Below are 27,904 nucleotides of genomic sequence, written 5' to 3'. Positions count from 1 at the left end.
ATGGAGCTGTCCACACTGCCCGGGGCTGAAGCCGACGCCGAATTCTTCTCCAACGGCAGCCGCCTGCGCGCCTCGCCCTGGGGTCCCTGCCCCAACCAGAGCTTCAACCACACGGGGCTGCCCGCGGCCAAGGACCCCACCTCCATCGCCATCGCCATCGCCATCACCGCCCTCTACTCCGTGGTGTGCGTGGTGGGGCTGCTGGGGAACATCCTGGTCATGTACGGCATCGTCAGGTACGGGCAGGGCTCCCACCTGGGCCAGGTGTGTGGGGGGGGGGTCACCTGCACGGCTCCGGGGGGGGGGCACTAGGTGACAAGCCGGGGCAGGCTGTCCAGAAGCCAGCGTAGGTGTAATGGGACGGGATATTATGTGTGTGTGTGGGGGGGGGGGGGTGCTTGTGTGCAGAATGGGGGGTGTGAGCATGTGTGTGAGCAGAATGTTGTGTTTGTGTGTACAGAATGTTGGGTTTGTGTGAGCAGAATGTTGTGTTTGTGTGAGCAGAATGTTGGGAGCGTGTGTACAGAATGTTGTGTTTGTGTGTGCAGAATGTTGGGTTTGTGTGTGCAGAATGTTGGGTTTGTGTGAGCAGAATGTTGGGTTTGTGTGTGCAGAATGTTGTGTTTGTGTGAGCAGAATGTTGGGAGCGTGTGTACAGAATGTTGTGTTTGTGTGTGCAGAATGTTGGGTTTGTGTGTGCAGAATGTTGGGTTTGTGTGAGCAGAATGTTGGGTTTGTGTGTGCAGAATGTTGTGTTTGTGTGAGCAGAATGTTGGGAGCGTGTGTACAGAATGTTGTGTTTGTGTGTGCAGAATGTTGTGTTTGTGTGTACAGAATGTTGTGTTTGTGTGAGCAGAATGTTGTGTTTGTGTGTACAGAATGTTGGGAGCGTGTGTGTACAGAATGTTCTGTGTGTTCAGAATGTTGTGTGAGCATTTGTGTGGGTACAAAATGTTGTGCGTGCATTTGTGTGGGAACAGAACGGGGGGGCGGGGTGTGTGTGTACAGAATGTTGTGTAAGCATTTGTGGGTGGATGTATAAAACCTACATATTGGAGTATGGTGGGATATATGTGAAAACTAGTATTGCATATGAGAGCGAAGCCACAATTTGTGTATGTGTGTGTGTAACAGAGCACTGTGTTCAGAGTAGCAGCCCTGTTAGTCTGTGTCCGCAAAAAGAAAAGGAGGACTTGTGGCCCCTGAGAGACTAAGCTGTAGCTCACGAAAGCTTATGCTCAGATAAATTGGTTCGTCTCTCAGGGGCCACAAGTCCTCCTGTTCTTTTTTTGGAGCACTGTGTGTATGTCTGTAAAGCAACAGAGTATTGTGTGCGAATGAAAAAACACTTGTGCGTGTGACAGTGTGTGTGTCCGTGGAGGGGAAGGAAGGTAAGGGGAGAAGACAGAACCACTAATGTAACTGGTTCCAAACGCTGCAAGTCCCTTTAGTTCCTAGCTGTGATTCATACAGTGTTGGTGCTGAAAGCTGTTCACAACCCAAGGTCTAAAGCTGACCATGCTGCATTTCGGAAAAGGTGATGGCTGGAGGTTAGCGGACTGTCAGTGCAATCCTAATGTCCTGCTGTAAAAACCAACCCTCCCGAATCAGTGCCATCAGATGTCAATGGGATCAAATCAGTTGTTCTCACATCTTAAAGTTGCAGAAGGAGCTCTGCATAAGAACCATGTCCGGTGTATCTGCGTGTTGAAAGCTTCGCTGGTGATTAAGAAGAGAGGGCGGAGGGCTCAAATCCTCAGCTGGTGTAAACTAGCGTCACTCCATTGAAGTCAATGGAACTACGCTGAGGGTCTGGACCAGTGGGCATATTTATTTCCCACCCATGAAAAGCTGACACAGCCCGAGCTCATAAACGCATTGTTAGCCTAGAGGCTATGAGTCACCGTTCACGTGTGTCTATGCACAACCTGGAAATAAGCAAGGTGCCCATGTGTTTTTCCTTGTTATTTTTGACACACATGAAACATACAATGCCTAGCTTTGTTAGCAGGGAATTCATGCAGTGAATTTCAGAATCCTCCTCAAGTGACTGAGTCTCACAGCTAGGCTGAGTGCCCTGGCTGTAGATTGCAGTTAGCGACTAAAACACCCTACAGATAACTGAATGGAGATTTTCCTTATCAGTGGACAGTCCCTCTGATCACCGCAGATCTCAGCCTAATGATTCTGGCCTCGGGTACAGTCTAATATTACCTGAATAGAGACGTGCTGTTGCTTGCTATAACAGGTGAATAGCTGTGCTTTTCCCATGTAGGAGCCTGATCCAAAGCCCATCAATGGCAATGGGAGTCTTTTCATTGCTTTCAGTGAGCTCTGGATCAGGCCCTTAGCCTGGCTCACTAGAATTCAGAGCAAATTGGGCCCTGGAAATGTAGGGCCAGATCCTCAGCTGCTGTTGGTGTATCTGCAGTGGCTTTCAGTGGAATCACACCTGTTTACACCACCTGAGGATCTGGCCCTTAGCCTGTAGAATCTCTTTTGAGATCACGTTCTTCACGGTTCTCATTCATCTTCCCATCAGTCTCATAGCACACCCTCACTCCTGATCTGTCACAAGGATCAGGAGTTCTGGGGACTCCTGGATGTCCACACCGTAATGCTGACTCCCTGTCTATTCTCTTACAACAGTCTGTGTTGGCTCAAGAGCACAAGGGGCTGTAGCCACAAAAATGAATGCCTTCACTCTAGGTTTCTAACTCCTGTTGGAAGGGCAAGGACAATAATCCCGCTGCCTTGGCATAGGGAGCTTAGAAGTTCCTTTACTCAAGACAGCAATTCTGTCATCAACTGTTTGTTCTGTAGGATGGTAGACAGTGTGCTTAAAACAAAAGCCATGTTCTTTCTGTACCCCCCACTGCTCACCATAACCCTCACTGCACCGGATCACTGGGGCTGTCACTCCTCTGGTACCAAATTTACTTCTCTCCCACACAAACCTACCAGCACTTCCTGGGTGATGCCTCTAAATTATTGATACTGGGCATGCAGAATCATCAAACTTGGGGCCAGATGCTGATGCCCTTACTCCATTGGTCTCACTGAAAATATCTCACTCTTCAGGGCTCAGGTAGCAGCATCTGGCCCTGAGGTTATAGAAAACTCAGTATATTTTAGTAGATAAATCCAGCACCGTCTCCAGTCAGTTTCACACATTTAGAACCTGGCGGGTCGTGAGTTGTGTACTTTGCTCTTATATAGGGTTTTTCATCTGTGGATCTCAAAGCACTTTACCAAAGTAAGTATTATCCCCATTTTACAGGTAGGGAAACTGAAGTATGGAGAGGTGAAATTATTTGCCCGTGGTCACACAGTGATTCAGTGGCAGAACTGGGACTAGAACCCACATCTTCAGACCCTGAGGCAACATTGCCTCAGATTTAAGAGGCAGCCATCCGCTTGAAACTTTCACTGTGCATTTTTCAGTTGCAATGTGAAAGACCTACAAGCCTGTCATCATTGCTCAGTCGCCAACTCCAGTATAACCAGGCCTTTGATTGGGACTGGGACTCAGTCTTGGATAACCTCGACGGGTAACTTAGAGCATAATTTTCAAAAGTGCCTAAGGGACTTCGAAGCCTATATTGGGACTTAGGTCCCTACGACACTGAGGGCCAAATTTTCAAAGGTACTTAGGTGCACAAAGATACAGAGAGGTGCCCGGGAGGAGTTAAATATCTGAAAAGCTGGTCCTTGAAAGGGTTGCCCTTCAACTCTAAGGGCCTGGTTTTCGGGTGCTGAGCCCCCCCTGCAGCTGAATATTCTCAGGCACCTCTGAAAATCAGGTCCAGGATGCCCCACTTTTTTATCCATTTGCAAAATGGGGCAATGGTGCCGACATCACAGAACACTGTGCGGCTCCAGTCAATGTCTGTGACATGCTTTGAGAGTCTCAAGGAAAAAAATGGTCTAAGTGTTGTTATCAACATCATAACACGCACATAAGAGGCTAATGATGGGTAGCAATCAGAGGTAGGAACTAAATAAACTGTTTATTATGTGTGCTGTTGTAAAATGGCAGCTTTATTCTACATTGCTTTGATTTACAATTTCCACCGCAGCTGCAGAAATTAGCAAAGATTTGTCTGGAGCGTGGGTTGGAAAAAGAAACCCTCTTGCTCCCCTTTCATCCCACCACTCCGTTTGTCTGAAGGGCTCATCCTGCTGATGAATGGCAATGAATGAAAGCTGCCAAGTTCCAGGAGGTTAATGATTCCCTTTGTTGTGGCCTAAGTGGCTATTGTGAAATCTCTGGTTTTCAGCCCCAGACACGAAATATACCAATTCCCCAATCTGGCCATTGGCAGGGCAGCAGAACCACACTCTCGCGTGCGGCGCCAAAAGGCAAGTTCACAGGAATTTAGCGCAACAGGGCAAGATTGAATAAACCTCATCAAAATCCCAACTTTTCGCTATTTTCAATTTTCCTCTGCCAGCACATTCGGTACATAGCAACCAGCACACCAGGTTGTTCCAGCCTGGCTTTGGTTGTGCAGGAAATAAATGGTGTGACTCACATGAAGTAAGTTACCCCACAAAACACAGACTGCATCAGGGCTGGAAGAAACTGAATGATCTGTGCATGATCCATCCTGCCCAATTCTGCTCCCATTGAACTCAATGGGAATCGCAATCCAAACAGGCCCCTTTATAGGGAGGTTTTCATTCTGTAGTGAAATCAAATAGGTCAGTGCAGGATTCCCCCCTCCCTACCCTGTCTCAGATATAGACCTGAAAAGGATTTTTTAGGACCTGATTCTGCATCATTGACACAGCTCACATTGACTTCAATGGGAGCAGGCTGGGTCTGATCCAAAGCTCATTGCAATCAATTGAAACACTCCCCTTTGGCTTTGACAGTAGCCTTTACAAGATTGGACCTTTACTGATTAGTTTGAGGGGGCTGGAGTAGGAGAATGTACAGCACTATGAAGCCTCGACTCTTGAGGTAAAGTACAGTATGGTTAAACTGCTCAAACATTAGCTATCATAGTATGTTCTCTGCAGCATCCTAGCAAGTAAAATAACACAAAGGTGTGCATCAGTGCCTGTATAATCTTTAGGCTGCTTCCGTCATGTGTTTTTAACCTTTGCAACCCCCACGAGCTGGCTGGGTGCGTGGAGGGCAGACTGTGTGACTAGCAGATCAAACCGGGCCTGATCCAAAGTCTGGGGGGGATTTTCCACTGACTCCAGCAGGCTTTGCATCAGGCCCATACCGACAAGCAAATTAAAACATCAAAACCATGCAGTGTCATTGTGAAGGATGCATGTTACTGGCTCTTTAGATACCTGAAGCTGGATCAGGAAAGAATTGTCCAGAAGGGCTCTTTAAAAATCCATTCGGATTTAACCCATTAAGTAACCTAATTGTTACCCGCGACCTCTAAAGCTTAAAGATCTGTCTAGGGTCATATCTGGAGCCTATTGCTGTGGGCTAATGACCAGTGGTCCGAGACCCTAATCGATTTAATCCATATGAAATAACCAATTGCCCATTCTACAGCACCTTCAGTCCGAGGCTCTGAAAGTGCTTTGCACAGAGGAGCGACACAATGCACTTATCGAATTTCACACACGTTTTTTCTGAGGAGCAGCTTCCTTTTCTCCCCCAGTCCCAGCCCATGTGCTGAAACCAGCTGCAAATGCAAAGACCCCCGTGGGCTGGGAATCTGTCCCAAAAGTAAAAAGCATGGACCCAACCCTGTACCACCCTGGGCCATATTCTGCTTTCAGTTGCACAAGTGAAGTGGCTCCATGTACAGGAGCAGACTTGCCCCTGCAGCACCTCCTGCTGGTCATTGGGGCATTAGCTCTTTCCAGTGCAGAGCGCCCTCTGCAAGCCAGTTATCCGCACAGCTCTGGCCCCTGTGTCCCTCACAGACCCCAGTGCCCCTTTCTCTGGGTTCTGCCCCCTGGCAGCACCCCCACACTCTGCCTCTGGGTCTCCCCTTCCTGGGGGACCCCTAGCCCCCTATCCTCACCTTGCCTCAGTCTGGGCTACTGCCAGTCATCACCAAGCCCCCGCTCTCTGGGGCAGACTGCAGTGTAAAGGCCACTCATCATAGGCAAGGGGGTTCAGACCTGTTGCCTTCCTCTGCCTCCCAGTACCTCTGTGGGCCTTGGACCAGGCCCTACAGCCTGGGGAGTTGCCAGCCTGGAGCACCCCACTCAGCCTGCTCCTTCCCCAGCACTGCACCACCCTCAGTACCCTGTCAGCCAGGCCCTGCTCTCACACAGCCTGGAGAGAGACTCCTGGGCCCCTGGCTCACAGCCTTTTTATACAGGCCAGCTGGTGGCCTGATTGGGGCATGGCCCAGCTGCGGCTGCTTCCCCAATGAGCCATCCCCAGCCACAGCCCTCTCCAGGGCTGCTTTTAACCTCTTCTATTTTAGGAGCAGGGTAGCCACCCCGCTACATTCCACTTAAATCAATGGCATCACCAGGGCCGGATTAAGACCTTTAGAGGCCCTAAGCATTGAAAAGATTATGGTCCCCCCCATATGTAATTCAAAATAAAAACAATACTATACCGTAAAATAAAATTTTATTTTTCGAAATGACACAAAACTTACATGTATGCTGAAATTAAAATAGCTTCTTTCTAGATTTTCTGATTGCAAAATTCTGGATACGTTCATTGAAGCTGACTCGACGAAGCATGTCTGCTTCTATACACACTAGGGAAAGTGAATCAAGCCTGTCCTGGCACATTGTTGTTTTCTGAGGGTTTTTTATTCTTTTCAGCTGAGAAAAAGAGCGTTCTGCAGAGCAGTTAGTCATCATCAATGTTAGACAAATCCGTCGTGCTGTCTCCACATTTGGAAATACACGTTGTATTCCCTCTTTCAATATTGTGTCATGAAGATCAATGTGACTGGATTTTATTTTTCCTGATTCATTAAACTTTGCGCAAACTGCCGTACTTCATGTTCAAGTCAACAGGGTATGAGTCATCTAGCTTTTGGGAACCCTGTGAATGTTGTTCGTCAGATAAGTCCATATCATTTAGAAAAGAAAATCTACTTGATACTTCTTTGTACACTTCACCTCTTCTCTTCATATGAGCTTCAAGTGTACCAATTATAGCACAGTAAGTAGATACGAGAAAATTTGTCTCTAGGATTCAATGCTGTTTCTGTTGCACTGCTGTCATTTGCTTGTTTTTTCCTGATTCGCTTGCGGGACTGGGCTTCTTTGTAGTTAGTATCAGGCAAGATATCTTTTGATAGGTCTTCAAAGTGGTCTGCTAATGATTGACAGGGGTCTGCACATGTTATCGAATCCAATTCTTTTTCTTGGAGAGCTTGACTTGTGTGGTAAAAGTGTTGTAAAATTTCATTCTACATGGTCAACATGAATACAAACTCTAGTTCTTCCATCTTGCTGGCAATGTTTTCTGCCTCTCGTATAGTTTCTCCCTTTTGTGATTGGTCTTCAGCTGGACTTTCTAATGCAGCCACAATCTTCGAGTAGGACTCCAGAATTGCACTTATTGCCACTGCACGTGCCTCCCAGCGAGTATTAGAAAGAGAGTTCAACACATGATCATTGCCCAAATATGTTTCAAGAACTGCCCATCAGTGTGTTGAGGCAGAGAAAAATGTATAAAGTAACTGGACTGTTGAGACACAAAGAACTCACTGCCACCGGACAACAATCAGCAGCACTGCGGCCAACAAGACTGAGGGAGTGTGCAGCACATGGAGTGAATATGGCATATTTCTTCGGTTCTAAAAGCTTCTTCTGCATTCCTTGCTAACGCCCTGACATGTTGGCAGCATTGTCATAAGATTGACCTCTGCACTTTGAGAAATCTATTTTGCAAACTTGGCACAGATAATGCAGTATTTGATTTGCCATTTCTTCACCAGTGTGGCTTTTCAAGTTGAGGAATATTATAAATGACAGGATCTGATTTCCTCGCATTATTTCGATCTGCGTTAGTAGGATGCCCCCCCGGTTTAGGTGGGGATAAGTAATAAAAAGAGAACAGAAAAACGGGGGAAGAGTGTGGAGTGGAGTGTAAGGAAGTCTAACAAAGTTCTGATTTTTCCCATGATGACTACTTCAATGCTTTTTTTGAAATATCAAAGTTTTTCCAAAAAAAAAAATCTCATTTTTTTGGTGCCCCCTGCTTTGCTGGTGCCCTAAGAACGTGCTTAGTCTGCCTACTGGGTAATCCAGCCTTGGGCATCACTCCAGATTTACAGTGTGGGAGCTGAGGGCAGGATAGAGCCAATGCTGTACCTGGGACTCGCCTGTTGATTTCAAAGGGAATGCCACGCATCCATGCAGGATAGGGTGCTAAAACTGCGCCCAGCATGCCATTCACATTCAAAGCTCACTTCAAAGCTGACTAAGGGGGGCTGGGGGACGATCCTGCAGGCCTGTGCAGACGAGTGGGGGGGGCGGGGGGCAGGAAGAAGGGCAGCAGGAAGGTGAAAAGAGCCCCTCCCGCCTTTTTCACAGATGCACGAAGCTCAGGAAGCAGGGAGGCCAGGACCTAGGCCCAGGCTGGCCAGCAGAGATAAGCCAATGACAGGAAGGAGGCCAGGGCACATGCTGGACCATGTGAGAGAATGTAGCAAGAGTCACTAAGGCTTGTGCCTTGGTTGCTCTCCCAGAACCACTGTCCCTGTCTCAGCCCAGGTGAGGCCGCTGCGGGAGGGGCCTGGCACCCACCTCCTCCTCACCCCCACCCTCTTCCTCCCAGTCCTTAAATCCAGGGGGCAGGACTGTGCTGGGATCCTAGGCCTGGCTGCCCCAGCAGGGGGGACAGAGTACAAGGGCTCTCCTCGTTTACGTACCCTCGCAGGGGATGGAGCACCTTAGTCCTGGCATCTCCGCAGCACAACGACAACTCCTGTCTAGTGCCACTGGTGGCGGTAGAGTCCCAGGCTGGGGATTTGTAGGGTGGTCAGCAGGTCCCTGGCAGATCCCTCCCACCCTGGGCTAGTGAGCAGAGCTGCAAGGGTGGGGAGGCAGCCATGCAGCCTGAGGGGTCCAAAAGGCACTGGGTCAACCTGGGGTACAAAGCTCCCACTGAGCTGTTGCCCTCTGCCACTAGAACTGACCCAGGGATCTTGCCCAAAGTGGATCGCACAGAGGAAAGGAACATCTCTGCCAAGTGCAGAATCCAGGGGCCCTCATTCGAAAGTGGAGCCCAAAAGGTCCTTTGATAAGTGATTCTTGCCCAAGATCAGAGAAATGCACAGGGGGAAGCTGGAGCTGTGTGACACGTGCCCATGGGCTTCTAGCCAAATCAGTCAATTCTAACGGGAGCACCCTTGGCCTTTTTCGTTCTGCGGTTTTGCCATGACCGTTGTCCTGACGTCAGATCTTTAAAATACCCCTTGAAAGAACCCGGCAGCAGCATAACTGCCCCTGCGAATGCCCAGCACGTAATGGCACTGTCTGATATAATGGCAGAAAATTAATCTTGGCGACTTCCACTCCTGCAGGAGCCATGTGTTTCCTCTACGAGTGCCTGATGCCCAATTTGCTAAGAGAACGTGTGTGTTGTAGAGGTGGAATTCTCAGATCCGCAGTGAAGTTCCTGGCAGTGTTTCTCTTTTAACCCCATCCGGGCGTTCGAGGGTTTGTAACGCCTCCAACTAACTGTTTAGAAAAGGTTTCAGGAGCGGAGCTTGGGCAGAACAAGGTAGAGCGGGGGGTAGAACTGGGCCTAGAGGCAGAGCTGGGCTGGGGTCAGAGCGGAGATGCAGCTAGGGGCGGATCTGGCCTGGAGGCGGAGCAGGCTTGGGGGCTGAATGGGGTTGGGAGTGGAGCTGGGCTGGAAGCATGGCGCTCACTCCACGCCCCCTGTGGGGGCTGGCCCAGGCCCCACCACATGCCCCCCTGAACCTTCCTTTGGGGCGCGCCCCACAGTTTGGGGGCCACTGCAGTAGTGAGTGTCTACCCTGAAGCCCTACCGCTGCTCTAGTGGTTTAAGTGTAGACGTAGCCTCAGAGATGTGTTGGTGGAGGGCAGCCTCACCTCCAGAACTTCTGTTCAGAGAAACCTCCCTTCAGCAGGGAGTCCAGGGACAACCTCCGGCAGGAGAGTGAACTAAACTGGAGATTAGAGAGACAAGGTGCAGGAGGGACTATCTTTTGTTGGACCAACTTCTGTTGGTGAAAGAGACGAGCTTCTGAGCTCCACAGAGCTTGTGTCTCTCTAATATCTTGGGATCAACACGGCTACAGCAACACTGAACTGGAGATGACCGTAGAACAGACGCAGAGTAGAAGGACGCAGTTAGTCCCACCCCATCCACAGCCAAGCGAAAAACCTACCCTCTTAACCCAGATGAGTGCCCTCAGTCCATAACCAAACAAACCCTGAGCCTGCTTCTTGGTGTCAAGGAAGGGGGAGAAAGAGAACATAGCCATTGGAGGGGCTCAGATACCATAGAGATGAGCGTCGTGTAGACAGGACTCAGCTCCCTATTGGTACAACAGGGATAAGGGGCCCGACTGGTACCAGAGATCAATAAATCCAGGTTCAGTTCCTGACTGTGCCGCAAACTCCATCCCTGGACAGGTTACTTCACGTGTGGTGATATGTCATCCTTGAACTAGCACCTGATTAAGCCACCCCGTGGTGCTGAATCAGTCCTGTGCTATGCTCCAGCCAATCCACAAGCCAGGAGCTGGTCTGGTGACTCTCAGGGCAGGTATATAAGCCTCGCAGGAGAAAAGAGCAGCTCAGTCTGCCACATGTCACTTCATGACTTGGAACGCTCCTCTCCCTGGTAGTGGGGACAGAATCCACAGGTCTCAGCCTGCTCTTGACTCCTGTTTCCAGCTCTGAGTCTTAGCTCTGACCCCTAGGACCGACTGCCATTGTTCCAATCACTAGGCCTGACCTGCCGCACCTCATTTTCTGATACATCATCTCCTTGTGCCTCAGTTTCCCATCTGTAAAATGGGTATAAGAATACTTCCCCTCTCCTATCCTTTGTCTGCCAGGTCTATTTGGACTGCAAGCTCTTTGAGGCCAGGACGCTGTCTCTTACGACACGTACAGACTGTGCCCAGCACAAATGAGCAGAGATTTTCATCAGGGCCTGTAGAAGCTACCGTAATTCTCCTAGTAATAATTTCACAGGATGTTGCAGGGCTGTGTCAGGTATAAGATCAAATCTGAAACTCATGCTCTGGTGGGACCTTAGCTGGAGAACTAGAGATACCAGCTGTGCTGGGGTTCCCTTCCAACCTGGCTCTTCCAACGCATGGAACCCCCTCTCCTCATTAGGCAATTGTGTGGGAAGGAGAGTGTCTCCTCCTTGCCCTTCAGCGTCCAGCTCTCCATCCCGGCGCGGGTGCGCATGGGAAATAATCGCGTCAGTATCGCTTCATTACGATAAACGGTTCAAGAGCAGTGCCAAAGTCCATTAAACCTCTTAGCAGCTGAAATCATTAAGCAAGGGGAAGGGATTCTCAGTGGCTGGAAACCAGGATCAGTCCAATCTTATTTTCTCTTATGAACTAGAGAATTGACATTTATAAGCTAATTAGGGAAAGGGACAAGATCATAAAGCTGGATTTTATGGGGCTGCAGAAAAACAAAAGAGTAATGGGCTAGAAGCCCAGCGTGATCCTGGCTAAGACAGATCCCCAGCCAGTGTAAATCAGGGCTGATCTATTGACTTCAACAGACATATGCTGATTTACAGCAGCTGAGAATCTGGCCCCTTGATTATTAAGTCCATTGTATCCCACGGCTAAGGAAGCAGCTCTGAGTCTAGAACCATGTGGTGAAGACACACTCTCCCTGGTAGAACTCTTGTGAGCCACTGCGGCTAGCACTGGGGAGCAAATTCTGCACCCCAACACTACAGAGGGAGGCTGGTGCAAGGCAACTCACCCGTCCATCAGCATTCCCCCTGTGCAATAGGGACATGGACGCAGCAGGGACATCTGACTCCACTGCTCCTCCGCAGCCTTTGGGGGAGAATTCATTCTGCCCCCCTCACTCCCACCCCCCGCCCCAAAGACATCCCTAGGGCTCCATCCAGCTCCCAGCAGAAGCAAAGTTCTGGTTGCCTCTAATTGGAGCGGGAGCAGGCTCAGAAGGGAACAGACCAGTTGCTCGGCCCAGAGTTTGCCTTTACCTGAACACTTGCCTGTGAATTCAAAAACCGTGTGTGTCTGCGGAGCCCGGGCTTACAAGAAGCCCCGAGCGTGTTTATTTGTAATGTGTAAAGCCTGCAAACCACTTCTGCCTTTCACTCCTAGTTTGGCAGTGACCTCTGTGCTAGGACTAACAGGGCCACGGCTGGGCTGTGCATCCTGGAAGTGCTGACCAACCCAGACCTGCTGAAAACCCTGGAACACCACGTCCGCACTGCAGCCAAACTATGTGCAAACCCACGTTCAAATCCTGCCTCCCCTTAAGCAGGGCGCTCTGACAAGAGGCTTTAAATACTGGTGAGGACACTAATGGCCCAGTTTGCAAAGATACTCGGCAAGCCATGGAAGTCAATGGGAGCTGCAGGTGCTCGGCTCCTTTGAAAGTCAGGCCATGTCTGTATTAGCTACCCACGCTCCTTCCCCTACCACGATTCCCAGGTCGCAGTGTGCACAGAGTCTCGGGTTTAGCATATTCTGGGGATGAGAATCAGCATCCTTGTGAATCTGACTGTGATTTTCAGAGAACGCAGTGGGTCAGCCTGAAATTATTTCCCTAAAACCTCCTTGTTCACCCCATTCTTGTTTCACCCCAGCAATAATCAAGGCTTCACATCCTCCTCCACGTCATGAAAACTTCTCCTTGTGGGTGGTCCCACGGCCTTCGCTGCAGACCGTCTTCTGTCATTGGGTGGGGGCTTTGAGTCTGACAAGTGACTAAGCCAGTTCACCAGCTAAGCCAGTTCACCAGCTTTAAATCCCTGGTGGCAAAGAGAACGTTGAGAGAACGTGCTTGTCGTCTTGCGACAGGGGCTGCTGTTCTGAGGGAGTCAGCTAAGCCGTTTAAGTCTCTCACCCAGTGATTGTGCTGCAGGACTGGCCAAAGGGCTCCTTGAACACAGCCTCAGTGGGCTCATGGTCCCCAAAGTCACGGGGGAGTCAGACAGGCCAGTTAGTGCAGGTACGGGAGATGCCACTGGGCATGCCTGGTAGAAAAGCATTGACCCCAAAGGAAGCAGCAATCATGAAGGAGGCGAATCCACTCCCCTGCACCTGGCCCATATGGACGGCCTGGACCCTGGGGAGACGCACAGAATCCTGCGCTTTCCAGAGACCACAGAGCTGTACAGCCATGAAGTCGCTGCTATGACCCAAACCCAGCTCTTCTGCAGGGGGAGGGTGGGAGAATCTATAGAACAGCCGCTCCTCCAGCCTGGCCCAGGCCTCACCTCCACTTGATCCCTCCCCATGTGATGGTGTGAAACTCGGCACCACACAGGGGGTGTGAACCCCCCAAAATCTTGGCTCCCCCTGCCTTGAATGGAACTACTGTGTGGCTGTCTGGATAGAGCCGGGCAGGCCATGGCAGGATTTGCTCCCAGATAATGTATGAAAATCCATGTACCTAGCTGTGCATATTCATAAGACCAGTTTTGCCACCGTCCTGGCATTTAAGTTCAACAACCCATGAAAGTTTTGGAGCGGGGTGCTGCAGTCAAACATGCCCACAGCTCCCACCTGCACATGCAGAAGGCATAAGTGCCTATCTATGCTCCCTTCCCGCGGGGACAGTTTTGCTGCTGGTATAATTGGGCGGGGCTCTGTTGGACCTGCTTACACCAGAGCTGAGTTTGGCCTCGAGTGTTTTGCAAGGTTGATTCTCAAAGAATCAATCTTGAAGCACTTGCATGAGAGGAAAGTGATCAGGAACAGCCAGCATGGAACACAAGGGAAGGCCATGCCTGACTAATCTAATCGCCTTCTATGATGAGATTACTGGTTCTGTGGATGAAGGGAAAGCAGTGGATGTATTGTTTCTTGACTTTAGCAAAGCTTTTGACACGGTCTCCCACAGTATTCTTGTCAGCAAGTTAAGGAAGTATGGGCTGGATGGATGCACTACAAGGTGGGTAGAAAGCTGGCTAGATTGTCGGGCTCAACGGGTAGTGATCAATGGCTCCATGTCTAGTTGGCAGCCGGTATCAAGTGGAGTACCCCAAGGGTCGGTCCTGGGGCCGGTTTTGTTCAATATCTTCATAAATGATCTGGAGGATGGTGTGGATTGCACTCTCAGCAAATTTGCGGATGATACTAAACTGGGAGGAGTGGTAGATACGCTGGAGGGGAGGGATAGGATACAGAAGGACCTAGACAAATTGGAGGATTGGGCCAAAAGAAATCTGATGAGGTTCAATAAGGATAAGTGCAGGGTCCTGCACTTAGGACGGAAGAACCCAATGCACAGCTACAGACTAGGGACCGAATGGCTAGGCAGCAGTTCTGCGGAAAAGGACCTAGGGGTGACAGTGGACGAGAAGCTGGATATGAGTCAGCAGTGTGCCCTTGTTGCCAAGAAGGCCAGTGGCATTTTGGGATGTATAAGTAGGGGCATAGCGAGCAGATCGAGGGACGTGATCGTTCCCCTCTATTCGACATTGGTGAGGCCTCATCTGGAGTACTGTGTCCAGTTTTGGGCCCCACACTTCAAGAAGGATGTGGATAAATTGGAGAGAGTCCAGCGAAGGGCAACAAAAATGATTAGGGGACTGGAACACATGAGTTATGAGGAGAGGCTGAGGGAGCTGGGATTGTTTAGCCTGCAGAAGAGAAGAATGAGGGGGGATTTGATAGCTGCTTTCAACTACCTGAAAGGGGGTTCCAAAGAGGATGGCTCTAGACTGTTCTCAATGGTAGCAGATGACAGAACGAGGAGTAATGGTCTCAAGTTGCAGTGGGGGAGGTTTAGATTGGATATTAGGAAAAACTTTTTCACTAAGAGGGTGGTGAAACACTGGAATGCGTTACCTAGGGAGGTGGTAGAATCTCCTTCCTTAGAGGTTTTTAAGGTCAGGCTTGACAAAGCCCTGGCTGGGATGATTTAACTGGGAATTGGTCCTGCTTTGAGCAGGGGGTTGGACTAGATGACCTTCAGGGGTCCCTTCCAACCCTGATATTCTATGATTCTATGATTCTATGAAGGTGCTTGCAATTTGCAGAGTTACATTGATCGCCAGGTAATGAGCTAAATAACGCTGAACAAGAAACAATAATTAACACATAGATAGAGGAAACTAAGACAGGTGTTTATAGGCATCTCCAAACACCTTGGGAATGTGTAAACAGCAGCTTTCAACTTGTCTGGATTCATGTGGTACCTAGATACAGATAGAAGTTTGCCCTGGTGTCCTAGATCAAAAATGTTCCTGACCGCCCACTGTTGGCATGGCTAGAGAGACAGGATAGTCTTTGTTGATTCTAGCTTCAGTTTCCATCTCTCCCTCAGATTGTCTGTGTGACCCTGGGGGAGGTCACATGGGGCCAGATTCTCAAGGGCTGGGCACTCACAGCTGGAGCCCGATTTTCAAAATAACCAGCCTACCTGGCTCTTATCTAGCGCTTTTCCCACTAACACAGCCACGCCTCCTGAGTCCCACCCCAGCGCTCTATCCACCAGCCCTCCCTGCCTCCAGAATAAACAGCGCCCCAACGGTGTTGCCTAGGAGTTGACCCGCATCAGCTACTGGGAAAGAAGCGCTGTACCCTCCACACGGTGCAAAGAGAGGAAACAAAGCAAAGCCAAACCTCTGCCCTCATGTGCACTAGCTTTGTAAAGAGCTTGCTTAGATCAACAAAGACAAATGCTTTACTCGCCAGACAACAAGGTGGGAACTTGCTGCTTTAGTCCACTGCAGCACAGCATATCCTGCGGGAAAAGGGAGTACTCCCACTCACACACCAGCAAGCAAGGGAAGGGTGGACCATGGTGCCATCCCATAATGCTCTTGGTAACCCTAGCCTGACCAGTGCAGAGCCAGTGGCTTCCTTGGACTTACCCCTGATTGACATTGGCGTGCGAGAGAGCAGAGCTGAGCGAAGTGGGACAGATCCTCAGCTGGATCTCTTTCTTTCGCACTCAGGGTGCTAGCATTTTACCCCAACGTTGCACAGGGGTAAACGGCCACTCAGGGCAGAGGTGGCCAGAACCAGGCCCTGCTAGTTTTTAAGTCACTGCATTTTAGACCAAAGGTAACTTTTAGAACTGCCATTCTGGGGTGGGCTCACCTGAAGCCCTTTCGTTATTTACCTGTAAGAACAGGCACAAGCCATGCAAGAATCCTTCCTCCCACTTTGCCGCTAACCTTTCACTCTAACCAGGAGGGACCACTTCTGGGGGGGACGCTTAGCTTTTTCCCTGTCTCTGGGCAAGCCTGAGGCTTTAATGGTGACAAAACATCCACTGGTTTGCTTTCCTCCTTCCTGTGGGATTCTGCAGCCTTTCTGTTCCCTTTTTCCCAGGCCTAAAGTCTGTTTCATTCTCACACTTCAATCCACTGCCGATTCACTGCCTCGTTAGCCCGGCTGGTTTAGCAGCTGGAGCAGTGTATGTGTGCCCCTCTCATAAATGCAGACTGGTTGTGCTTTCCATCTGGGGGATCAGAGGAGAACCCCTGACTGGATTATCCAGCCCTCTGGGGTAGGAATATGGCCCATGCCCCTGCTTTGAGTCTTTTCTGTGCTTTGACTATCCTATTGATCATGGCGGTTTCTCCTTTTGGTCTGATTTGCGGCTCACCCCTACACTTTAATTGGGTGGATGTGCGGCCGTGTCCTTGTTTTAAATGCTTTGCATATTTTTTTAACCAAAGGGTTAGTTGTCTCCACACCTAGTACATGAGGGTTAATGAGAACACTTGGGACCAAATTCATTGCTGGGGTAACTCTGGGTGAAATTGGGGAAGGTACATGTGGGATTGAATGTCACAGAACCAGGCATCTCTCAGTCTGGGGGCAAGGATGGGTTTGTACATGAGACGACAGAAGCGATATTAATGTTCTAGCTTTGTAGCTTGCACTTGTGTTTAATTAGCGAGGCCAGCTTTATGTCAGCCCAGCACAACGAGGAAGCCTGCTGAAGAGTTGTGCTTTGCACTGGCTTGAAAGCGACTCCTGGCTGGAAGATGGTTTAGGCTCCTGTTTTATCTCTCCCTTAACTGTTTGTCATCTTGGGTTTGAATAGACATGAAGGCTACTTTGTGATTCTTCCCTATACAGCAACTCCACGGTAGGCTTAGGAAGAGCCATGTTTCTTCTATCCCACCTAACAAAGTCACATTCATTTTCCCCCTCTTGAAAACAATGGGGCACCCAACCTTTAGTCCTTGTACTTTACCAATGTCAGAGGAAAGGAGTACTTGTGGCACCTTAGAGACTAACAAATTTTGTCAGAGGGAGTCTGCTGCTTCCAGGTACCCCGCCAGGCCATTATCTTTTAAAGATATGAAATGACTTGCATGGCCTGGGGTCATGCACAGATCAAGAGGAGGTGGGACACATGGTAGCTCAGGGCATATACCGGACACAGAGAGGGTTAAAGGTGAAGTGAATGGAATAATCTACCTGCCACTCCACTGGGGAATCTAATCTCCTTTCCCTATGCACAGGTACTTCGCCATCCATACTAAGGGAGTGGTGGGCCTGGTGGTAAGGTGACCAGGGTGTTTTGTGTTCTTGCACCCTCCACCCCCACTCTGTTTCAAGGGTTGGCTAGCGTGGCAGTGTGGTCTAGTTGTCCAATTAGCAGGCTGTGCTCTTGGTCTGCCTGAGATCTGATCCTGGCTCTTCTGCTGCCCTGCCTCTGTGGACGGTGAGCAAGTCATATGGCTCCTATGTGTAACTTCAGCAGTTCGGCCCACCTGCAAGGGGGAGCACTGGCTGCTCGAGAAGAGGAAAGAGCACCTCCAGGTTGTGTCATGGGATCTGCTCCTGGCTCTGCCAGACTTCCCATGTGACCTTGGGCAAGTTGCCTAATCTTCCCAGGCCTGAGTTCTCCAGCTGGGAAGCAGAGGTGATGCGAACACCAATGACACTTCCTCTGGGATGTGCCTCTTTAGATCAGAAGCCCTTTGGACTCTCTCATTAAGTGTACACACAAGGGCGAGCACAATAGGGCCCTCATCTTGACTATGGCTTCTAGGCACGACAGTAATATTCAGGGCCGTCCCTAGGCATATGCAGAATACGCACCTGTGGCCCAAATTGCCCCAAATTTCATGGTGCCCTAGGCAGCTGCATGCTGCATACATGGCAGCACGAGCTCCGGTGGCCAGCCCTATCCCCCGGCTACCCCCCACGGGCTGCACGCACTGCAAGGGGCTGGGCCATTCCTAGGGACAACTCCCTCTGCCCCACCTCTTAGTCTTCGCCCCTGGCCCGCCCCCATTCCACCTCTTTCCCCCAAGCCTCTCCCCCAGTGATGGATGCAGCCCGGAGGATTACCAGGGGGCCTGCGCCAGCAGCAGGGGTCGGGCCCGACCCCACACTCACAGGCAGCAGTGGGAAGCGAAGCAACCCGGCCCCAAGCCGCTCCACTCTGCCAGCTCCCAACCGTGTCCCTCCGCTTCCCACTGCAAATGAGTGCGGAGGGGCAGTCTTTTCCCCAACACCCCCAACCCGAGCAACACGGCTGGGATGGGGGGAAGCGGAGCAGGCTGGGGTTGGGTCGTTCTGCTGCCAGCGCCGGGCCCCCGCTAATCCCCTGAGCTGCTCTGGGCCTGTGGTGCCCCCCAAAGCGGCCCCCCCACAGATCCTGCCTCCCCGGCCCTAAAGGCCTTGAGTGCAGCCCAGACCCTCCGTGGGGGGTGCAGATGGTGCTCGGGCTGTGTAGCGCACCATAATTGGTAGGGACAGCCCTGGTAATATTAGTTATTAATCACCATCATCATCCCTGCCCAGCAGGGGCGTTGTGGAGATTAACCAGTTAACATGGGTTCTGCGCTTTGAACGTGGGTGAGGAGCGCTCAGAATTAAGGAACGACTTTCCGAGGGGAGAACACAGTAGGGGCTCCCCCTCCACCACAGCACGCAAGCGGATCTTTTTCTGTTTGGAGAAAGGAGGCTCAATAATGTACCTACAGCCCTCCGCAGAAAGAGTCTGACGAAAGGGGAGCGAGGTGAGAGACTACACAGCCCATTTCCCCACCCCCACCCCCCGTTACAATTTAGTGTGAGAACAGTGTGTTTCCATTACAAAGGAACCATCATCTTGGAATAATAATTTCTCCATGACCAGAGGCCTGTGGCTGGCATTTAGCCAAGGAAAGGTTTCTTTTGCTCTGCCCGCATGCTCAGCCAACCATAGATCAAAACCTAAATGACACTTAATCTCCTCAGGAAGAGCGTCTGCAGGGATCTCTGGTGTTTAGCAGTCGCAGGCAGCGCCATAAACTCCTGCTAAGCGCCGAAGCTGCGCCCGGGGACTGTGAGAGGATTTCCAAGCCATGAATATTGGAGGGAACGCAGCCTCTTCTCTTTCAGCATGCGGCTAACGCAATGCTGCAGTCAGCAACGTGCTCGCTGAGCAATAGATTTTACACTAACTAAATCCACAGAGCTCCCGATAAAGTGCCCAGTTAGGGATAGATCGTGGCTGCCAGCAACTGGCCACGTCAGACTGGAAAAGCAGAGGGTGCTGCAGGGCAGGGCTGAGCTCTATGTGCAGGAAGCCCAGATCTGGGATAGCTGGGTGGGGGCTGTAGGTCAAGACTGGAGGGCATGGTTGGAATTGCATGGGGAGCGGGGGAGCTCCAGGGGTTCTGCAGATGAGGGTTGGGCTGCGTGTTGGTGGGACGGGGCTGGCACAGTGTGGTGGGCGTTCCCAGCTGACTCACCCAGAATTCCCCTGGAGGCTGTAGGGGAGCAAAGGCTAGAGCATGAGCTCTGCCACTCATTTAAGGGGTTGCTGATGCCCTCCATGTGTAACACACTGGCACAGTGGGTGCCATGTCCATCTCTAGGGTTGGTCCATATAACAACCTACTACTGCAACCAGCTTACTGAGTTACTTCTGTAGCTCACAAAGCAGAGGGGCCATGCTTTTATTGTGAATGGTACTGGGTTCAAATCCTGCTCCCACCCAGAGGGTGATCACACTTGCATTCAGGGAGAGTAAGGGCTAAGATTGTGGCTGACTCCATTGAAAAGGGGTCAGGATCACGGGCCAACTCTTGCACTCCAGGCTTGGGCCAGCCACAAGGTCAAGTTCACTAGGGAAGAGTGTGTAGGGAGTTACTTCCTTCTGGTGTGTCTTTGCAGCAGGAGGGTACCCAGATACCAGACCTGCACCACATGACGGGGCCTGGCCGCCAGTCAGTCCCTAGGCTGTGGTGCACATCACTAATCAGAAAAGGCAGGAGACCCATTGTTACTTTGAAGCAGGAAGGGCAAGATGCTACCACGTACTGTGCCTTTCATTCCACTCCTACTACCCTGGACCACCTGGTTCTCAGGTGCCAGGACAAATCATGCAGCATAACATACACAGCAGACCCTGCCTAAGCCTCTGGTGCCTACCTGTCCATAAAACTCAATTTTCATGGTCCGGCTCATGACTGACCACAACACCTCCCAAGGCTGTGATGACCCCCTTCCTGGGCAGTCATCAGAACCGAACACCGATCACACCTCTTCTCCACTTCAAGCAGGTCTGGTTTGCAGCATGCCCCTGTGGTGGACAGACTCCGCAGCACTCCAACCAACTGGGGAAGCGAATTCCAAAGTCAAGAACACTTGGCCAAGACCAGACTGGGGCTATGCCCGTAGATCTTTATGAATGCTGGGAGCTTCATAGATTCCACAGTTCAGAACCCTGAAGACCTTGGAACCCTTTAGAATATTCAGGGTTCTAGATTTTGACTCATGCAGGAATGCGGCCTTTTAGACCTTCTGAGGGTGGGATCCCATCATTTAAAGGGCAAAAGGAAAAAAATTAATTTAATTCATGTTCTGAACATTCTCAATGTTTCATGAGGGACCCAGGACCTCATTCCTAGTGCCTTTATGAAAATAGCTAATTGCATTTGTTTCTACATGTTTAATATGCATTGAAACATTCTGCAAACAGGAAGGAGCGTCTTAATGGTTAGTGCAGAATACAGTGAGAAGGCAAAACTCTTGAGCTCTTTTCCAGGACCTGCTAGCCATTGGCTGTATTGATTTTGTATAAACTGCTTAATCTCTTGGGCCAGATTTTCAGAAGAGCTCAGCTCCCATTTAGGCATCTAAATAAATACCCAGATTTTAGACATCCTGAACAGTGGTTTGAAATAAGCAGCTAAATTATTCTGGCATCTCAATAAGCAGACAGATAGTCAAAAGATATCAGCATGTCAGGTGCACATTGAGTGCTGAGCACTTCTGAAAAGCTAGCTGTAAGTGTCACAGTAGGAGCTGCTATACACAGGGAAAACCTGGCCCAGAGCTCTTCTGGAAATGTGTCCCTGAATGCCTCCATTTACCTGCTCTAAAATGGTTCTAATAATCATGTTGTTCTGGGCTCCATTATATAAAGTTTGTAAAGTCTTTGGGGAAGCTGAGGGGAAAAAAGCTACAATTCAAAGAAATATTATTAATCATGATATTTCAGCACGCTAGTTCCCTTAGGTAGCTGAATGGATTTCTGCAAGCAACCTGGTAGAAAACAAAACTGAGTGGAAAGAAAGAAAGAAAGAAAGAAAGAAAGAAAGAAAGAAAGAAAGAAAGAAAGAAAGAAAGAAAGAAAGAAAGAAAAGCAGCCAGCCATATGAAGAAGGTTGCCTAACTGCTTCTCTAGCTGCAGAGATAGATTAAATTGGTTTAATTTGAAACGAGGCCTTGTCTGAAAGACTTTTCATGCCTTATTACCTCATCTTCCTTTGAATTCTCAAAGCAATAGGTTTTCTCTCCAATCTAGCTACAGAAATGATTACTACCTCCTTGTTCAGCTAATGGGATTAGAACCTCGGCAGGGTCTGAACTTTATTCTACTCTTTTCCTAATTAGAGCCCCAATTCAGCCAAGTACCTAAGCATGGGTGTAATTTTAAGGAAACCACTTAAGCACGTGTTTAAGGCTATGGGCTAGTCTACGCTGGCTGCCGTAGCAGTGCTTTAATGTGGCTTGTGTAGTCGCGGTGCAGCGCTGGGAGACAGCTCGTCCAGCGCTCTAAAAACACCACCTCCAGGAGCAGCTCCCAGCGCTGGTGCACTGTCTAAACGGGCGCTTTACAGCGCTGAAACCTGCTGCACCCAGGGGGGTGTTTTTTCACAGTCTACATTCCAAAGACAAATCGACCTATGTTACCTCTTGTCTACACTGGCCATTCACAGCGCTGCGACTTTCTCGCATTAATTACTGAGGTGGCTCATGTCCACGCTACCGTCCGTCTGTCAGTGGTACGCATCCTCACCAGGAGTGGTTCCACCGCCTGAAGTGTGGAGGACTGAGAGCCAGGGATCTCAGCTCCACGCAGATCCCCAGGCCTGCTGGGGTTTCTTGCCTCCGGCTGGGAGAGCCACACCCGGAGTTCAGTCGGCTGCCCTGCTCCTGGCAGGGGGCAGTAGGGTTTGCAGCAGCCTGGGTGGCAGCCTGGCTTGGAGTGGAGGCCGGGCAGCAGCCTGGCTTGTGAGCCAGCTTTCTTGTCAATTTCACAGCTCCAGCCCTGGTGGGTGGGAGGCATGGGGGGGGAGAAAGGGGAGCAGGAGCGGTAAGAGGCGGAGCGAGGGTGGGGCATGCTCAGGGGAGGGGGCGGAGTGGGGGCAGGAAGAGGCGGAGCAAGGGTGGGGCCTTGAGGCAAGGGGCGGAGTGGAGGCAGGACCTTGGGGCAGAGTTGGGGGTGGAGCAGCCATCTGGAAAGAAGAAAGTTGTACCTGCGCTCAACGGTATTTAGGGGTCTTAATCCCATTGGTTTCAATACCTAAATACCTTTGAGGGTCTGGGCCTTAGTTAGTCTCCACCCAGCACCCATCTCCCCTTGACACTGAATAAAACTCTGATGCACTTTAACATCTGTCCTTCACTTTGTGCCCTCAGATACACCAAGATGAAAACGGCCACCAACATTTACATCTTCAACCTGGCCCTTGCAGACGCCCTGGCGACGAGCACACTGCCCTTCCAGAGTGCCAAATACCTGATGGAGACCTGGCCCTTCGGGGAGCTGCTCTGCAAGGTGGTCCTCTCCATCGACTACTACAACATGTTCACCAGCATCTTCACGCTGACCATGATGAGCGTGGATCGCTACATTGCCGTGTGCCACCCAGTCAAGGCTCTGGACTTCCGCACCCCAGCCAAAGCCAAGATCATCAACGTCTGCATCTGGGTCCTCTCCTCTGTGATTGGCGTGCCCATCATGATCTTGGCTGTGACCAAGTCAAAAGGCAAGTGAACATGGCCCTTTCTGGCCCTGCGATCCATTGACTGGAGCGTATGCCAGCGCCAATCAACCCTCCTGTAACAGGAGGACTGACACCGAGGTCAAAGTAAGCCGGTACGGCATACCGGCAAGAGCCAGTATGCCTTGCTGGACCGGACCGGGTTCCCCAGGCTGGCTCTTTAAAGGGCCCCAGGGCTCCCCGCAGTGGCCGGAGCCCCAGGCTCTTTAAAACGCCGCTGGAGCCCTGCCACTGCTACCCCAGGGGCTCTGGCAGCGGGGCTTGGAGGGCGCTTTAAAGGGCCCGGGGCTCCCAGCCGCCTCTGCAGCTGGTAGCTCTGGGGGTGATTTAAAGGCCCCGGGGCTCCCAGCTGCAGCCAGAGCCCTGGGACCTTTAAAATTTGATTTAAAGGGCCTGGCCACACCTCTTCTGGTTGAGGCCATGCTCCGCTGCTCAGGACTCCTGAGTACCAGTAAGCCCTTTAAGTTACTTTCACCCCTGACTGAGTCTCAGGCCTCATCTACACTTGTGGCGGCTCTGCACCCCAGTGAGAAAGAGGCTGCGGGGTGTAGCTATAACGCAGCAGTAGAAGGCTCTGGCCGGGGAGAGGCAGTGGCGAAAGACTCCAGCAACCCGGAGCTCCCAGAGCCTTTTCCCTGTGGTGGGGAAAGACGCCGGCTGCAGGGAGGCAATCGGACACTATACTCCATAAGTAAAACTGTTTCCCCTTGTTTATTTCCCCTCCTACTGTTCTTGTCAACTGCTGGAAATGGCCCACCTTGATTATCACTACAAAAGGACACCCCCATCCCCTCCCCCTCTGCCTCCCCCCCCCCCCCCCCCCCCGCTCTTCTCCTGGTAATAGCTCACCTTTCCTGATCACTCTGGTTACTCAGGTCACCAGCACACCAGCAGGAGAGTGAATTTGTGGGGGGGGGTGGAGGGTGAGAAAACCTGGATTTGTGCTGGAAATCACTTTAGATAAGCTATTACCAGCAGGACAGTGGGGTGGGAGGAGGTATTGTTTCATATTCTCTGTGTATATATAAAGTCTGCTGCAGTTTCCACGATATGCATCTGAGGAAGTGAGCTGTAGCTCACGAAAGCTCATGCTCTAATAAATTGGTTAGTCTCTAAGGTGCCACAAGTCCTCCTTTTCTTTCTGGTTACAGTGTGTCTGGTAACACCCATTGTTTCATGTTCTCTGCGTATATAAAATCTCCCCACTGAATGCATTTTCCACTGAAAGCATCCGATGAAGTGAGCTGTAGCTCACGAAAGCTCATGCTCTAATAAATTGGTTAGTCTCCAAGGTGCCACAAGTCCTCCCGTCCTTTTTAGTGCTGAAAAGAGCAGTGTAGCTGGAGGAGGTGCTGCGTGGGCGTGTAGCAAGCCATTCGGGGTACGCACCCTAGGGCTCTGGCATGTCTGTACTCTACTCACCTAACCAGGGTCTCCCTGTTCACGCTGCTGTCTATACCGTGTTAGCTGAGGATACGTGTAAGACATGCAGGTAGATGCAGCTTCAGAGAGCTGCAGGCTAGAGGGGAGGGATGGTGCAGTTAAGGCTTTGGGCTAGGACAAAAAAGTGCTGGCTTCCATTCTTGGCTTTGCCCCAGACTCCCCCCCCATGCAGATCACTGAATGCCTCAGTTCCCCCCAAAACCATCCCACCTCCCTTACATGGCTGTTTTAATGCCCTCGATCTCCCAGTGGTTCCTCTCCTGCCCTGTCTCTTAGCGAAGGTGATTAGTTCTGATCTAGAGCAGGCTGGTTGGTAGTGGGATGTCGCCATCAGTGTCCATTTGGCAGCTTCCCTGCAATGAGTCCTTGGCCCCATTTTCAGAACACAGGCATCTGCATCACAGGGATCGGTGTTACAACTGGCAGTCTCAGTAACCTCCGCAACTGAATGGGGCCTGGAGGCCTTTCAGAGTAGCTGACTCTAAGAACGGATTTGTGATCAGAGGAAGGGCTTTATCATTACACATCCATAGAGGCTTCTGTTTAAGAATCTCAAGCCATTTATAATTTGAACAGCAGCAAGGCCCAGAAGCCCTAACTCAGTATAAAGGTCCCACTGTGCAAGGTGCTGTACATACATCAAACGAAAAGGTGACCCCTGCCCCCAAGAGCCCGCAATCTATGTATGCTTTACAAACATTCATTATCCCTTACAGTGTAGCATGAGACAGGTAAATAGTGTTAGACTGATTTTACGGATGAGGAAACTGAGGCACCGATAGGTGAAATGTAGCACTCCAAAACTCAGACCAGACCCACCCTGAAGTTTGGAGCAGGGGTTTGGATCTGGGTCTTTGGTTCTGTACCCAGATCTCATTAAAAAACTTTTTCCCGGTCATTAAATGTGTCAGTGGCAAGAGTTTTGGAAAGCCCCAGTTGTAATTGCAAACAACGATCCTTTGTTAGTTTTCAGGAAGGTTACAGATCAAGTAAAAGAAAAGGAGTACTTGTGGCACCTTAGAGACTAACAAATTTAGTACAGATCAAGTACTTTCTCATCTTAACACTAACACACTTTTGAGCTAGGTAATTTCAGGGATATACATGAAGTAATCCACAGGTTATAGATAAGTGAAGACAATACTATTAACAGTTCCTTTGAACTAAACTAACACACAAGTGAACTGGCCTGATTACATTACAATACCTTTTGACGCTCCTTGGATTTCTATTAGCATATGAGTGAATTAGCCTGCAGCCCTGTCCTGAGCTGACACCTGGGTAGACAGCATCACACCAAGTCACCAGCACTAACCACTAGGCAACTCTCCATCTCATCCAGTCGGAGAACACTTCACTCTCTTTGATCACTTGATCACAGACCTAAAAGTGGCAATTCTTCAACAAAAAAACTTCAAAAACAGACTCCAACAAGAGACTGCTGAATGCATCTGATGAAGTGAGCTGTAGCTCACAAAAGCTTATGCTCAAATAAATTTGTTAGTCTCTAAGGTGCCACAAGTCCTCCTTTTCTTTTTGCAAATACAGACTAACATGGCTGCTACTCTGAAACCTGCTGAACTGGAATTAATTTGCAAACTGGATACAATTAACTTAGGCTTGAATAAAGACTGGGAGTGGATGTGTCATTACACAAAGTAAAACTATTTCCCCATGTTTATTTCTTCCCCCCCCCCCCACACACACACTGTTCCTCACACGTTCTTGTCAACTGCTGGAAATGGCCCACCTTGATTATCACTACAAAAGGTTATTCCCCCCCCGACCCCCCGTTCTCCTGCTGGTAATAGCTCACCTTACCTGATCACTCTCATTACAGTGTATATGATAACACCCATTGTTTCATGTTCTCTGCATATATAAATCTCCCCACTGTATTTTCCACTGCATGCATCCGATGAAGTGAGCTGTAGCTCACGAAAGCTTATGCTCAAATAAATTTGTTAGTCTCTAAGGTGCCACAAGTACTCCTTTTCTCCATCTCTGAAGCACTCTGTTTAGCCAGCATTAAATCAAACCAAGAGCAAATGTTAGGAATTTAGCTGGATCTGTTTGGAAACTGACAGATGCCAAGGTTGGAAGCTGCACGCACACAGACAGAGCTGTCTGCTGAAAAAGGGTGCCCGGTGGGCTGCATGGAGGATTGTGGGGGTGGCAACTCTGAGACAGTCTAATCATTTGAATACAATGGGAGACAGCATGCAAATAAGGCCTATTGTATGCAAAAGTAGGCTCCTACTCTGGTGCAAATTAGGCCTGTTGAATTCAACTGCAGTTCCAATTATCCTGCAGATGTGATCCCCCTTGGTGCTAAACTGTTAGGAGTATTTAATTATGTTGATGTAGAAATACGGGAATACATTAGGAGTTCCTTGCCTATGCCGTTTTAATAAGCAGAGGGGGCTGTAAATGCACACCTGGGGCAGCTGATTACGGGGGTATTCCTCTGGCTCTGGCTCTCTCTCCCACCTATCCACCACTCTCCCTTACCCTCTCTCCCCTGCAGATGGGATCGTGCTCTGCATGCTCCAATTCCCTGATCCCGCCATGTACTGGGACACGGTGACCAAGATCTGCGTGTTCATCTTCGCCTTCATGGTGCCCATCCTGGTCATCACCATCTGCTATGGGCTCATGATCCTACGCCTCAAGAGCGTCCGCCTTCTCTCGGGCTCCAAGGAGAAGGACCGCAATCTGCGTCGCATCACCCGCATGGTGCTGGTCGTGGTAGCGGCCTTCATCATCTGCTGGACGCCCATCCACATCTTCGTCATCGTCTGGACGCTGGTGGACATAGATAAGAAGAACCCCTACGTGGTGGCCAGCTTGCACTTCTGCATTGCCCTGGGTTACACCAACAGCAGCCTCAACCCTGTCCTCTATGCCTTCCTGGACGAGAACTTCAAGAGGTGCTTCCGGGAGTTCTGCCTGCCCTTCCGGTCCCGGATCGAGCAAAACAGCTTCTCCCGAGCGAGAAACACCACCCGGGAGCGCGTCTCCACCTGCACCCCTTCCGAAGCCCTCAATAAGCCAGCATGACTAGACATGGACAGCCACCAGCGGGGCTCCCGTGGCCGC

At 50.3% G+C, this 27,904-nt stretch overlaps 1 protein-coding gene across 1 annotated transcript; it reads left to right on the top strand.

The window, feature by feature from the left end:
• OPRD1 (opioid receptor delta 1) lies at positions 1–27,904 on the top strand (the record flags this gene model as incomplete). Its single annotated transcript, XM_084609760.1, has 3 exons — positions 1–236; positions 22,998–23,347; positions 27,333–27,904. The coding sequence occupies 3 exons, from the start codon at positions 1–3 to the stop codon at positions 27,863–27,865; spliced, it is 1,119 nt and encodes a 372-aa protein (XP_084465886.1). The 3' UTR covers positions 27,866–27,904.

Source organism: Lepidochelys olivacea (assembly GCF_965140295.1).
Source record: "Lepidochelys olivacea isolate rLepOli2 genome assembly, chromosome: 19".
Lineage (NCBI taxonomy): Eukaryota > Metazoa > Chordata > Testudines > Cheloniidae > Lepidochelys > Lepidochelys olivacea.
This window is presented reverse-complemented; position numbering and strand designations above follow the sequence as displayed.